Below are 15,830 nucleotides of genomic sequence, written 5' to 3'. Positions count from 1 at the left end.
AGATTTCCATGTAGTTTTTATTTTCATGATATACTCAAATGACATGGTAATATTTTCTACTAATTTTGCTAAAACTTAGGGCAAAGTACTAAAGGAAAAACAGTTTTTCCCTATAGAAATGGTCAAGAAAAGCATAGGTTTCATTATCAAGATAACATACTCTCTGATTCCCTTCACCCCTTTATTTCGGGAGTGACAATGAAAACATGATGACGACAGAAAACACCACAGAATAATTGAAATTTAATATTTCAAAATTTAGAAAGGATCACATATTGCCCTCAATAAATGTCTTTTTCTTAAATTCAGTAGCCTCTGTGGTTTAGCTCAAAAAACTTCATATTTAAAACATTTGTACTGAAAAATACATTCTAATATTTTATAAATGGTATTGACATTTTAAAACCTTGAAAATGTTTTTCTCTCTACAAGCATAGGAAAATAAAAACTCACTTCTGAGATAGTAGCTACACAACAGACTAGATAAATTAAAAAAATTTTTTAAGAATCTATAAATTAATAAGCAGCTGAGGCTTTAAATGGGAAAACTGGTACTTAATTCTACTCACCATTATATTTAATCTGCATTTCAGAAAAATACATAGCTCTACCAAAGGTGCCATTTTTATACATGCTTTATTATGTCTACCCACAAGTGCTAAAAGTCCACAGAAATGTATGTGCTACAGAATATAAGTCTCCTCTCCATGTTGGCTTACATTAAAGAGTCAAGAAGAAATATATTATTTACATTGAGATTATCTACTTGTGTGTAGAAAGTTTAAATTAGCTGCAAGAAATTTTATCTAGATGTGCACCTGCCGACTGCTACAAGCTGGTATTTACTGGGCAGATTAATTACAAATATTTCTCTGTTCCTTTAAATATGATCAGGCAGATGCAGAAGTTGATGCTTATGGTGAGTGCATTTCTTCTAAATGCCTGTGGGATATAAAAGATAATTATATTATCAAAAATTAGTTAACATGCATCTCATACATGACTTAAGAAATGATTTTAATACCCATTAATAATCTAATTTGGTACATAGTTTAGTTAGATGCTGGCAATCTCTCATTTGCTTATTATTATTTTTTGAGATGGAGGCTTAATCTGTCACCCCAGCTGGAGTACATGGCATGGTCTCGGCTCACTGCAGCCTTTGCCTCCCAGGTTCAAACAATTCTGCCTCAGCCTCCCAAATAGCTGGGACTACAGGCTCGTGCCACCACACTCAGCTACTTTTTACATTTTTAGTAGAGACGGGGTTTCACTATATCGGCCAGGCTGGTATTGAACTCCTGAGCTCATTATCTGCCTGCTTTAGCGTCCCAAAGTGCTGGGATTACAGGCGTGAGCCACCGTGCCCAGCCTCATTTGCTTATTTTTGACTACTTTGACATAGCAGTCAGTATTCTTTATCTTATGTGACTATACTTACATGAGATACTTCTCAGAGAATTTTAAAACTCCAACAAGGCCTACAGGAAACACCAAATTTACATGCCTTTTCTAGGGGTCTTTCAGCAGGTGTTTCCTCCAACAACTGCCCCCCCCACCCCCGCCCAAAAGACAATGTTTACTATAACAGATTCATATTTAGAATATGTCCCTCTGGGGACTCCTAGTGGTGATAGAGGCTCATGTCTTTTCAGGCTTAGGACTCTTCTGTGAGAGAAAGCCTTTGAAGAAAGCAGTCATTGACAACTGATGGCATACATTACCATAGGGCATGTAGGAAAAGATCTTTACAAATGACCTAATAAGGCTGGGAGTGGTGGCTCATGCCTGTAATCCTAGCATTTGGGAGGCCAAGGCAGAAGGACTGCTTGAGCCCAGAAGGTCAAGGATGCAGTGAGCTATGATCGCAGCATTGCATTCCAGCCAGGGTGACAGAACAAGAGCCTGTCTTTAAAAAAAAACAAACTGATAATCCCACCCTGAGGTGATCTATGTATGCTGTGAATTCCCATAACACTGCTTATTCTTCATCTGGTACTTACAGTAGAGAGGAATGTTTATACTTCTCAATCTGAAGGGGAAGAAACGTCTGTCAACTCTTCCTCTGCACTCCATGGAAGTGTGATGAATTTGATTGGTCAAAGTCCAGAACATTCATTGGTCTACATTTTACTAGTAACATTACACAAATTCTTCCCTTCTTGTAGTTTCCCTATCACTGTCTACTCTCAATCCCAGTGGACCTTTTTTTTTTTTTTTTTTTTTTTAATAATACTTCCTAATTTCATGTAGTAGGGAGACCAACCCATTCTATTGTGCTGACCTGCCATCAAGCATGTAAAAGGCAGGCCTGTGGTCTTCACAGCATTAGAGCCACATGGACTTGGGGGTCTATTTCAAAGATCCAGATTTTACGTTCAGGAAAGTGCACAGAGTTCAAGATTTACTTAGTGTGAGAAAGAAGAGTGCATTTCTGCTTTAAGGCAATCTACCTTAGTTACCCCAAGCTTCTACTTCAGAGCTTGCCAGGTTGGGGGTTATCAATTCCATCAAAAATCAAGTTGATACTTTGATCCTCATTGGATTCACAATCCTTGTTTGTACTTGTTATTGGACAGAAGAGTCTGAACTTGTATCATTTATCATTCTTGCCTTATATTGTTCTTGTGTCCTTATTAGGTTTCAAACTGCCATTATACACAGTGCTTTGTCCATACTAAGTCTCATCCTTCTGTTACCCAAGTGATTAATCCACACTGTTAATAAAATATCCCAGTATCCCCTGTTAACATTAGCCAAAATGTTTTTCCCTTCCCTTCTTTTGATGGTCTTAGCACTCTGGCTGTGGCCTCTGGGTTGCTGTCACCCTAACTTTCTCTCTTAATTCTAGCATTGTTTCATAAAGCCTTCACTTTTTAAAGGCTCTGGGGGTGAATTTGTATGGGACAGTCCTCCCCACTGAACAATTACAGGTCAAGAAGAATAATCACTGAAGTGTGACAGAGGACTGGAGCTGTTGTGCAGGCAGGGAATTTGGCCACAGTGATATCAGGAGTACTATGTGTCAGGTTTCTAGGGCAAAGGGACAAAATCGGGAATTTCATTCACATCCTCCCTTAAGCATACCAGTCAGGCAGCTATGACAAATACACAAAAGGGCAATGAGAAAATATGGGGAAAGGGATTTGGGGAAGCTTATGTAGAAGTTGAGTTCTAAGCAGGTTTTGAAAGACGGATAAAATTTTGGCAAAAATGAGAGCAAAGGCATGCTAGGCAGAGCAGACAAGACCAAAGGTAAGGACACGAGACAGGCACTTTCTGGAGTAGGGAAGGTGCCTGGGAAATGGCAAGTAATCTAGAGTGAATGAGGCACAATGAAGAAACTGGAAAGGCAAGCTGTGGGCAGATCAGGGAAATCCCTGAATGTCAGTTAAAATGTGGATTTTATTGTACATACAGTAGAGTAATATATTCTAAAGCATACATTTTTCCAGTAGCAGGACAGGCTGTAGGGGAAAGGGACCTAAGGGCAGACAGGTAAGTTACAATAAGGACAATGATAATCTGGAAGAGAGGTAATAAAGGAATAAACTGATCCAGTGGGTGTGGAAAGGACAATTAAGCATTCTCAGAAGTAATATAATCTGGCAGCGTTTGGATGTGGGGACAAAAAGAGAATTTGACCAATGGAATGATATAATCCCTAAAAGTACAGGAAAAGCAACTTTGAAGGGGAAATATTGAAATCAGTATACTTGGGGGACATTGTATGGGAGCTGACATTGTGGGTTTATAATCCAGGAGGGAGGTCACAAATAATTTGGAAACCATATACACTAAGGTGAAAAGTCAGGGAATGAAGGAGATGAAGAAAATGCTCAAAGTGAGAAGAAAACATGGGCAAAAGCAGAACTGAGGCAGATGCCTCAAAGGTGAAGTCACTTAATTTCACTGTCATTTTTCCTTTTGCTTCTCACTGAAAGGGAAGTTGATTGGTAGCTCAACCCTAATTCTTTTAAGTTTCTTGAAAGTATTACTTAAAGACTCAAAACAACACCCCAAAACGTGGTTATCTTTACTAAAATGCATTAACATAAAGCTATTCTCAGTGCTCTGAATTCCCTGTAAATTTATTAAGGAGACTATCAAACACTAAATGTGCATGTTCATTTACTAAATGTGTAATTGTGAAGACGTATCTATGATCACCATCTAATATGTTCTCTGTTGGATTTTCATGGGTCAGAAATTTTATAAAATGTTAACCTTATAATGAATGAATATAGGTGTATGTGGATGGATATATATATGTATACATACATATATATCCTATTACATATACGGTATATAAAGATAATATGTATATATTACCTTTATTTAATAGGATATAAAATCCTTGGCCAGTAGTGAAGCCTGACATTCACAGATTACTACTGGGTAGTGGCAAGAGCATAGGCTCTGGCACCAGACTACTCGGTTTAGTATCCCAGCCCTGTTGAAGGTGATTCTGGGAAAAGGTACTTAACCTCATTTGTGCCTCAATTGCCTCACCTATAAAAGTAATAACTGTATCTACCTCACAAGTTGTGAAGATTAAATGGGATATGTATAAAGTGCTTATAACACTGCTGGTACATAGAAAGTACTCAATAGGGCCAGGCGCGGTGGCTCACGTCTGTAATCCCAGCACTTTGGGAGGCCAAGACAAGTGGTTCACTTGAGGTTAGTAGTTCAAGACTAGCCTGGATAACATGGTGAAACCCCACCTCTACTAAAAATACAAACAATTAGCTGGGCATGGCGGTGCTCACTTGTAATCCCAGCTACTCGGAAGGCTGAGGCAGGAGAATCACTTGAACCCGGGAGGCGGAGGCTGTAGTAAGCCAAGATCATGCCATTGCATGCCAGCCTGGGTGACAGAGTGAGACACTGTCTCAAAAAAAATTCCCAAAAAATAAAACAAAGCAAAGTACTCAATAAATATTAGCTATTATAAGCTATTATTTACTGCAAACAACAGAGTATAAGCTACTGTTTACTGCATACAACAGAATAAACATTTTCATAAAAATCTGTGACATAATTTTCTATATAAGGTGCTTTGCATCTATTAAGACTAGCTTGTCAGGAAGCTAATATTAATCACTTGATATACCATTTCCAAATATATAATTATTTAATTGTGCTTTAATTTTTTTCCCTAAGAGATAGCAGGCAGCATACCTGGTAAGATAAGAATTCTTTTTTTTTTCTCTAGGCAGGGTCTCAATCTGTCATGGAGGTCAGTGATCATGTCTCACTATAGCCTCTACCATGTGGGCTCAAGTGATCCTCCCAAGTCAGCCTCCTGAGTAGCTGGGACTACAGGCATGTGCCACCACACCCAACTAACTTTTCTATTTTTTGTAGAGACAAGGTCTCTCACTATGTTGCCTAGGTTGGTCCTGGGATCAAGCGATCCTCTTGCTTTGGCCTCTCACAGTGCTGGGATTACAGGCATCAATCACTGTGCCTAGCCCCTAATGCCAGTTCTTAATGTGAATCTTCAGTTACAGGTACACTAAACACTAATATATCATGACTCACATTGCTTTTAGCTTATATATTATAATAAGCTATTTGTAAACATATCATTTTTACTTGTATTGTTGAATCAATAGGAATTGTTCTGAAGGCAAGGTGTAACAAATTAATATATAATGATTTACTTAATTTAGCACATTTCCAAATTTAACAGACTGGTTATATCTTCTTCAGTCAGGTGTGTTCTACAGAAACTATAATCTACTTGTCAACATCTATTTAGCTAGTCTATTTAGCTGTTTATGTGAAAGGTGCTCCATTAAGGACCCTTTTACACTCAGTTAACAATGTGTCCTCTCTGACTTTTAAAGTTAGCCTCATCAGCTCAACAGTTCTTTTCCAATTACCCTCTAACAGATGTCAGACTGCCCTCCTGTTGTTTATAAGATTAGATTAATATAATTTCAACTAAAGCTCCAAAACTCATATCCCTGTTTTCTTATAGAAAGACAATACCAAATCTGATTATGTAAATAAAATGTTTCCACCTAAACAGAACACAGTGAAATTTCACAACCTTAAACTAAATTAGAAAGGTGAAACAGTACCTCAGTTTAAAATGGCTTTAAGGAATTCATAGCTGTCAAGATGACACGATTCTATAGAAAAGAAGAAAGATTTTTTCTTCAGAAAACAGTTCAAAGTAACTTGCCACAGTATATGATGCAGAATAAATGTTGAATCAAAATGAAATCAAAACAACCTAAAGTATTGTTTTACATTAAAAATAGCAGCACTGAGGCTATAAATTCTCATTTCAACATCCTACAGTTAGCCTGACTCTATTTCAGAATGTTTTCAAATTTATTATGAAAACCTCCAAGACATTTATTACAATACATGCTTATTACCATTGTTAGTATACTCTTTGTGGTTACTAAAATTACTTGTCATTTGTGCTAGATTGTATACTCCTGAGGGCAGGACTATGTCTGCCTTGTTTGTCAGTGTGTTCCCAATGCTAGAACAATGGCTGGGGCATGGTAGGCACTCAATAAACATTGATGAAGTAAGAAAACAGCAATTTATAAGTATCTGAAAATACTTAGAGAATTCTTTTTAAAACATTCTTTTTGTTCATTGACACATTGGCTGCACTGCACGTGGACCTTCTATGCAGGCGTTGTACTAGACAGGTAAGACTTTCTGTCTGTTTGCTAAAGAGGAGCCCAGAAAGAGTCCTGTAACCAGACAATTACAATGCACTACAACATGAAACATTTAAAATATTCAGACAAGTGTTGTGGGAGCCTAGAAGATGAAGCTAAAATTTAGCTTTACCTAGGAGAGCTGGGGAGAGCTTCACAGAGGTTGTGACATCTGAGGCTGACCTTAAAGGATGAGCAGGAGTTTGCTAGACAGAGAAGAAAGCAATCTAGGTAGAGGGAAAAATAACAGTCTTCTGGAGCCCTCAAAGAGAGGTTCCAGAGGGCTGAAGCACCTGGTATGAATATTATGAATAAAAGTGACTACCCTCCTCTTATCTGAGGTCTGAGCTGGAGGAAAAACCACCTAATATTTAATAATTACCAAGTCCTGCTTTTAACTATATAACTAGTTACATAATATGATAAACATTTGCTTTATTGTGTTTAAAATATGTAAACCACTTAGATAATTTATGTAACTCTTTTTTGTGGGGCTTTTTTGACTACTCTGAGAGTTAAAAATGGGAAAAAAAAGTTCACCTGTCAGGTGACATAAAACCAATTTCTACTAAATGTGCCAGAATAATTTTTCTCCACCTCAAGAACAGTCTTCAGTCTATTCATTACTGTCTTTTTATAGTATTTTTATTTAATAAAACCTATTAAGACTACCATACAAATCTCTTTACTTATGCTTTTATCTTTTAACTGATCAATTTTTATATTGCTGACATCCCTTCTTCACCATTTGCTCATTTAAAAATTCATAGTATGTGAGATATGTCTCTGGGGAAAATGTCTATAAAATTTGTTACAGCTGGCAAATGTGTATGAGTCAGTGATAGCACATGACTAAATGCTTCACAGAAAATAAAATTTGTTTCTGTAGTAAGCAGAACTGTTTAAATGTTATTTATTTTTATGTTTCAAAGAAAATATATTGTGAAGTGCTGCATTGATTTAATACGCAACAATGTCTGTGTACACGCTGTAGAAGGAAAATTTATGAAACCTTTGCACAACTCCTTTAATTGAATTTTCCAAATCTCTCACCACACACAAATAATCAATATCTTCTGCAGAGAAAACCAGTCAGAATTATTACAGTCTTTCTTTTCAATTCTGTTGTCATCAGCACATACAGAGCACCTGGATATTTGTAATGTCTGATAGCAAGTTATTTACACCTCTTAAACATCTAATTGCTACTAAGTGAGTCCAAATCTATAGTTTAAATTTTTTTTACTGATTTTATTTGAAAGAAAAATGACCGCACTTCTTTTAAAGTATAAAAAAATTTAAATCATGGAAGAAATTATTTAAAAGGCTCTGAAAAGTAATAAACCAGTTTATATTTTTACTTAAATCCTAGACAAATCTCAAGTAAGCATTTTTAGCAGTTGAAATGCATCCCCCAAAACAATGACGAATAGTGTAAAACAAAGAGCATTAACACTATTAATAGGAAAGGTTATGACTCACGTATGGCATACATGATAGCTGAATCATTATAAAGAGCTGAGGACTATAGGTGTACATTAATGTATATTTGTGCTATCAAAATTAATGGCTCCATTTTTTATCTCCAGATAAACCCAGAATGTTAAAGCAGAGGGGGAATTTCTGTTGTTTCTCCTAAAAGTCCTCATGTCTAAACTTCAAACCTCAGTGCTTTTAAAATTGAAGTATCTGTTTGAAAAAAGATACTGTTTAATGTTAAAACAGAAAACTAAAAGGGTAGTAGTCTTCTGGGATTTGAAATTATTTAGCTGATATGATGAATACTTTTTCAAGCCTGAGTGGGGGAAAGAACAACATATTTTTATGTTTAAAAAATACTTCAGTGGGTGGTTAGAATGAACATCAAACTATTTTATAGTGTTAGAACAGAAGGAGTTTTAAATTTGTCCTGTTGTCTAGAATTTGATAACTTTAAAATCCTATAACCAAGATAAATTTTACTATGTAAGAATACAGAAAGTTAACTAAAGAAAAGAGGAACATTGTAGTTTATGCCTTTTAAAACAGACCAGAGTTGGACATTCTGAAATATTTTCTATTACAAACAGCTGAAACAGTCAAGTTTTTTGAACAATGTAAAGTTCAGATGGTTGCATTTCATTTAAAATATGCATACTGCAACCTACACAATTATTCTCAAAACAGATACAATACGTTTTGGACTGAAGCTAAGTGTCTAGATTTCATATCTTGGCAACTGCTCTACAATTTGCTTACATTCTTTTCAAAAACATTTTGTTTATTGGAAGTACTAGTCATAGACAAACAATGATGGTATTTTGTAATATCTTCAGAAAAAACTGAAACTGTTATGTACTATATAATGCCGTCTATTGACTAAGGAATATCTGTATCAAGTTGTTTTAAGAAGAGGTTGATTATGTAAAGTAAATAAATTTCATGCCTCACCATGTGATGATAATGTGACATTCCATCTGTATCAGCCCACTGAATAAATCTTTTAAATTTAATGTTTTAAATCTTCAGCATAACAAATTTAAAATAATTATGAAAATTCACATCCAAATCAAACAGAAAAAGAACCTTTCATTTAATTATTTTCCTAATAGTCATAAAGCCAGTGTTACTGAGGAAAGCAAAATTAGGCTTATTTCCTAAGTAACTGAAGAAAGAAGTATTCCTTTGTTTAAGAAATCTTTGTTTAGCAGAGGAAATCTTTTATTCATATACTCTCATCAAGGCATCCCCATTTACCAGGTCCAGTTCTTATGAAATTATGAAAATCTCAGTGTGCCTTTTAATTTTATTGGGTTTTAAATTTCTCCTGAATAAGTTACATAAAGCCTTAAGAATGTGTGTCAGATGTCTATTTACTTAAAACATTAGAGTGTTATTTTTACAATTATACTCTTACTGTAATAAAGACTGCAACTGAAGTAACTGAAATTCCCACAGAAATGAAAAAATAATATTAGTAGAACTAAAAGACCAACTAGAAGAGGCAATGATAGCATAAATATTGAAATTCTCATGGTACTGTTTATTTTAACTATTCCAGGAAAATTTTATAAGAATCTGAAAGACAAAAGAACAAAACAAAACACCAAAAACCCAGAAGAATCTGAAGGATATTCTTTTGACAGTGAAACAAGTAATTGCCTTATTCTCATTTTTATAATTACCTTAATATATCCTATACATATTATAGGGATGATTTTTATTTTACTTATTTTCTACTATTATGACAAACTCCCAAAACATTTTAAAACTTAAACAATTCTGCATAACAGCATAGTAAAAATGAATAAATTAAAAAAAAAGTAAAGTGGAAATTTCAAGGCCAGATTGCAAAATAAGGAACTAAAGCAAATTAGCTTGAGATGTCAAAAAAATTAGCAAAATCCTCTTAAAATGAATGTATGAGCAGAAAAGGGTAAAAATTGTCACCTTAATAAAAAAATTTACATGTGTGTGCATGTTTGTGTGTGTACATAATCGTTAACCAAAAAACAAAACAAACAAAAACCCTCAAGAACTAATATATATGTTAGGAACCAGAGAAAGAGGTAGGAAAAGCACTCAGGAAAATTATATAGCTCAAATTCAAATTACAACAAAAATAAGGTTTAATCTATTTTTCAGGCAATATGAATTTTCCAAAATTAGGTAAAATGCTAATGAAGTTTTTAATACCTCAGGAAATATAAAGAGCTAATGTAGCTCCTACCAAGAAACAGAATTGGAAGACGACTACATAGAATGTAATACACATTAATACATAACATACTTATCTAGATACTATGTATTATATATTTTAAACTGAGTTTTCGTTTAAACCAACAAATAATCAAAATTATTAGAAATTTACAAACATGATTTAGTGATACAGTCTCCTCTAAGCAGGAAGTCAGTCCTTTGGAAAAATCTGGTAATGGGCAAGTCAGCCTTAATAATAGAAAACAGTTTCAAGGCTGATCATGCATAAACACACAAATAATTGATGTATTTTAGATGGCCATAAGGAAATGACAGAAGTATCCCCTAGAAGGAAAAATGTTTTAATGAAGTATACATTAAAAAAAGAAATTTTTTTTATGTTATTAGCAGTGACAGTTCACTTAATTATTCTAGAGTTCTCCTCTTATTCCTCAAAGCTGTTTGCAAAAGCCAACTATGTTAAGCCTAATTCTAATTAGTTCTAGGAAGTTACAGATTTTTAAAGAAATCACACTATTGGCATAGAATATATAGATTGGCAAGATTTCTTCCAATTGGGAAATAATAAACATTTCACTTTCCCAATGTGATCCTTTAAAATTTGTCAAGTTAGGAGAGATTGAAACTACTGAAATCCAGTTACACATTCTAATCAAGTTACACAACTAAAGTAAGAGACAAGAGGTCAGGTGTGTTGGCTCATGCCTGTAATCATCACTTCAGCCTGGGTGACGGGGTACAATCCTGTCTCTAAAATATATATAAAATATATATATATTTTATATAAACACACACACACACACACACACACGCATACAGACATAAAGTTCTTTTTGAAAAAGAAGACAGCCCAAGCCATTGCCAAGAAAGAGCTACCTTTCGTGTTCTTAAATTGTTGGCATCACAGTAGATGTTAGTTATTCAACTGAAAAGCTCAGGAAGCCTATTCAGCTGCCTTCCCATATAAGTTTTGGAGGAGTCTTGCCATGGCTGCAGCCCTGCCATGACCCAGCTGGCCTTTTAATCTGACTGGCTGGCAATTCTAGCACTTTCCATCGTGAACCCATCAGTGGCTTATTAAAGGTTCTAAACTCAGGCTAATATGTCAGATTGGTTGAAGCAGTTTCAATTATGTGCCATGTTTGAATCTGAAAGCTGGGATGATTAGATGATTTCCTTTGCTTTAGGAAGAGATAACATAGAATAATGAGAAGAACAGAATTTTTGAGGGCAGACTGGTCTTTGGTTGGAATCCTTGCTCTGTCACCTAAGTAAAAGTCTTGGGCACGTTACTGAATATTTTTGTGTCTTCACTCCTTGTCTATAATGACAATGACAATACAGTGTAGCTCTCTTGCCACATTGCTGTAAAGATGTGCTGATCCTAGTATTGAGAATATAGTAATTATAGGTACTAAATAAATGGCAGTCATAGGTATTTAAAAATGGTAGGCTACAAACACGGCCACCCATTTTAAGGCCTAATTCCACTTGCAGAAATTGCTAAATAGGATTCATGTCAGTACTATTAATCACCTTATATTAATTTAAAGGTTTTAGTATTTTATAATTTATGATTATTTTGTTATTGAGGTGTGAATGTGTACTTCCTATGGAAACTTAAAATGTGTTTATTTAGTTTTCCATACTATGAAATGCTCAGAGGCATAAGAGTTCATAGTAGAACAAAGCACATTAATGATGTGAAAGTTTCCAGAATAGTAGTTAAAAAGTAACTCTTAATGCTTCTAGTGCAACACTAAAAACTGCAGTATATTAATGCATTGTTGCTCCTATTTGTCTGTATTCTCAAAAAGAAATTTTAATAAAAAGACAAAACTTAAATCTTATGTAGAAGACTGCATTTCAAAAGACATTTAAAAAGTTCAATCGTCAGAGAGTTGATCTCATCAGATATCTTCTGCTAAATGCAATATAAAACTTTTCAAATGAGATTCAGGATCTCTTAAAAGAACACATTTCAGAACAGGGATCTCTGAGGAAAAAAGAAAACCACTAAAAAAGATTTATGATGATTAGTTTTAATTGACAAAATGGGATGAAAACATCTTTTTATGTAATAAACTAAAACACAACTACTTACCTCTGTGAGGAAGTCCTGAACTCTTTTCAAACAGTTTTTGTTTAGTTACTTCTGTCACTAAAAGAAGAAAAAAATCCCACATTAAGAATTAATAGAGGGCCGGGCGCAGTGGCTCAAGCCTGTAATCCCAGCACTTTGGGAGGCCGAGGCGGGTGGATCACGAGGTCGAGAGATCGAGACCATCCTGGTCAACACGGTGAAACCCCGTCTCTACTAAAAATACAAAAAATTAGCTGGGCATGGTGGTGCGTGCCTGTAATCCCAGCTACTCAGGAGGCTGAGGCAGGAGAATCGCCTGAACCCAGGAGGTGGAGGTTGCGGTGAGCCGAGATCGCGCCATTGCACTCCAGCCTGGGTAACAAGAGCGAAACTCTGTCTCAAAAAAAAAAAAAAAAAAAAAAAGGAGGGGGACATTATGTTTAAAAAGCCTACTACCAGTTTCCAAGGTACAGTCTTTTCATTCACATTCAAGCAGAATCCCCAAAATAACACATCCTGGTGAAAGATATGTGGCTTCTTAAAGGAGGTAACAGTATTTTTATCACATGTCCAGTAATGATATATATAAGGAAGTCTATTGAATTTAAATTTGAGACAAATTAATAGGTTTATCCTTAAAATTACTGTCAATGAAAATTCATAAATTCTTACTTAGTTCTTTGGTTTTCTTCATTTCTCTTTTCAAGAAACGTGATCCACAGGAGATTCCAATGAGATTTTCAAGCTCTCTACTGCCCTCCAAAGCCTACAAGAAAGCCATCTTGAATGAGTTCAGTTTCTGTACACATACGAGATTACTGACACATCTTGTGAAAATACAGTACTTGTTTCCTTCATTTGAAACACTTAAACTCTGTTAGGATATTTAACTTTTTCTGCTAGGTCAAATATTTCAAGCCCTAAAATGCCTGAATAAAAACAATTTATAAGGGCTGGGCACAGTGGCTCACACATGTAATTCCAGCACTTTGGGAGGTCAAGGAGGGCAGATGACCTGAGGTCAGGAGTTTGAGACCACCCTGACCAACATGGAGAAACCCTGTCTCTACTGAAAAAAACAAAAACAAAAACAAAAACAAAATCAGCCCGGTGTGGTGGTGCATGCCTGTAATCCCAGCTACTCAGAAGGCTGAGGCAGGAGAATCACTTGAACCCGAGAGGCAGAGGTTGTGGTGAGCTGAGATCGTGCATTGCACTCCGGCCTGGGCAACGAGAGAGTGAAACTCTGTCTAAAAAAAAAATATATATATATATATTTTTTAATAATATATTTATATATATATATATATATAAAATTAACTAAAAAGACTAAACATAATCTACCAATTTATATTTAAATGTGAAAAGCCAGACATTACTAAAATATTATGGTTAAATAGTGTTCTATTAAAAAAAAAATTCCCATGAAAAGTAAGTCAAACATACTCTGTGCAAACTCTTTCCTGGATTGGATTCTCCAACCTGGGACACTTCTTTCCTTTTATCTTTTTCAAATAGAGTAGAAGTACGAAAAAATGCAAACCTGTATACTACTTAAATTTTGCATTATCTCCACGATTTCTTCTGACAATTTCTCAACTTTAGATAGCAACATCATGAATCTAGTAATAAAGAAAAAAATAAATCTTAGCAAGGGGAAGCATTTAAACAGGGCAAGATTTTCAGAGCTCTAACTCTTTGAAGGACCTTAGACTTAGGTTATCTCATTCTTTACAAACACAATATATATATTATCAACTGTCCTATCTTTTGAAGTTTTACTTTCTAATTCCCATGGAGCAGTGGGATGGAAGACATAGTTGGCTGTTACACAGTACCATATTGAGAACACTAATATACCACCATTCCTTCATTTACTTTGATCTGAGTCTATGAATCAGTATCACCCAGTAACTTTTTTTAAAATAAAGTTTTATGACTTTAATATATTTGATATAATAAAGTCATAAATATATATAAAGTTTAATATATTTGATATAATAAAGTCATAAAACATAAAAAGCTTTATTTTTATAAACTTTATAAAACATAAAAATAAGTTTTATGACTTTATTTTAAATTTGAAAATAAAAGGAAAAGAGTGAAACATCACTTGGAATTCAATCTTCTGAACATATCTCCAGTTAGCTTTTTGGAAAAATTCTCCTAGTTAGAAAAAAAAAAATTGTATAGCTTTGTTATCATCCTTTTTTTGGTTTTGTTTTGTTTTGTTTTGTTTTTAAAGAAATTGGGTTTACCTCTGTTGCCAGGCTGAAGTGCAGTGGTATAATCATGGCTTACTGTGGCTTCAACTGCCTGGGTTCAATCGATCCTCTTACCTTGGCCTCCCAAAGTGCTGTGATTACAGGTGTGAGCCATGCTGTCTGGCCATGCTTTCTTTACCTAATATAACATTATATACATTTTGGGGGGCCACGTATTAAAGGCTGTACAATATTCTATTTAGTAAACATACTAAAAATGATTTAACCATTCCCTCATTGTTAAAATTTTACTTTCTTTTCTAATTTTAAGATCCCACCGCTGTTTGTGATAATCTATATCAACACAGTGTAACAGAAAAATAATGTAAGCCATGTATGTAATTTAAAATTTTTAGTAGCCACAGTAAAAGGAACAAAAAGGTAAAATTTCTTTAATAATTTTAATGTTTAAATATATTTAAATCAATATATTCAACTCAATATATTCAAAACACTATTTCAACATGTAATTAATATAAAAATTGCAATATTTTATACTTTTTTCAAATCCAGGTGTACTTTACATATTAACAGCACATCTCTTTTCATACTAGCCATATTTCAAGTGCTCATTAGCCTCGTACTGTTTCAAATGGCATAAATCCATATCGATTTTATGAGAATCCAGAAATTCTATTTAAATGCTTTTTCAAGATTACATTGTTATTCAATGATATTTTTGTGCTATTAAAAATAAGACAAATATGTTAAAATTTTGATATACAATGGGTATGTACAGTAAGCTTCAACTAAGTAAAATTTTATCTAAATATGCAAATAAGAAACGGAGACCTGACAGCATTATGCAAAAACTAAAAATTGGCTGGGCGTGGTATCTCATGCCTATAATCCCAGCACTTTGGGAGGCCAAGGTGGGTGCATCATTTGAGGTCAGGAGTTCAAAACCAGCCTGGCCAACATGGTAAAACCCCATCTACTAAAAATACAAAAATCAGCCAGGTGTTGTGTTGGGTACCTGTAATCCCAGCTGCTTGGGAGGCTGAGGCAGGAGAATTGCCTGAACCCAGGAGGCGGAGGTTGCGGTGAGCCGAGATAGCGCCATTGCACTCCAGCCTGGGTAACAAGAGCAAA

The 15,830-nt window shown here is 34.8% G+C and overlaps 1 protein-coding gene across 7 annotated transcripts in view; it reads right to left on the bottom strand.

The window, feature by feature from the left end:
* Positions 1-617: 617 nt before the first annotated feature.
* Positions 618-15,830, bottom strand: part of LOC108313244 (integrin subunit beta 3 binding protein) — an 87,254-nt gene continuing 72,041 nt past the window's right edge. For 2 of the 7 annotated variants that reach the window (XM_017541549.2, XM_037743115.1), the window contains exons 5-10: positions 14,018-14,096; positions 13,147-13,240; positions 12,496-12,552; positions 6,826-6,919; positions 6,093-6,143; positions 618-942 (exon numbers count right to left, since the gene is read on the bottom strand). In XM_017541549.2, coding sequence (XP_017397038.2) covers positions 6,128-6,143; positions 6,826-6,919; positions 12,496-12,552; positions 13,147-13,240; positions 14,018-14,096 — 340 coding nt within the window. In that variant the 3' untranslated portion in view covers positions 618-942; positions 6,093-6,127. The other 5 variants (XM_017541551.2, XM_037743117.1, XM_037743116.1 and 2 more) reach the window with 4 other exon arrangements.

This window comes from Cebus imitator, unplaced genomic scaffold (genome assembly GCF_001604975.1).
Source record: "Cebus imitator isolate Cc_AM_T3 unplaced genomic scaffold, Cebus_imitator-1.0 Scaffold135, whole genome shotgun sequence".
In the NCBI taxonomy this organism is placed as follows: domain Eukaryota; kingdom Metazoa; phylum Chordata; class Mammalia; order Primates; family Cebidae; genus Cebus; species Cebus imitator.
This window is presented reverse-complemented; position numbering and strand designations above follow the sequence as displayed.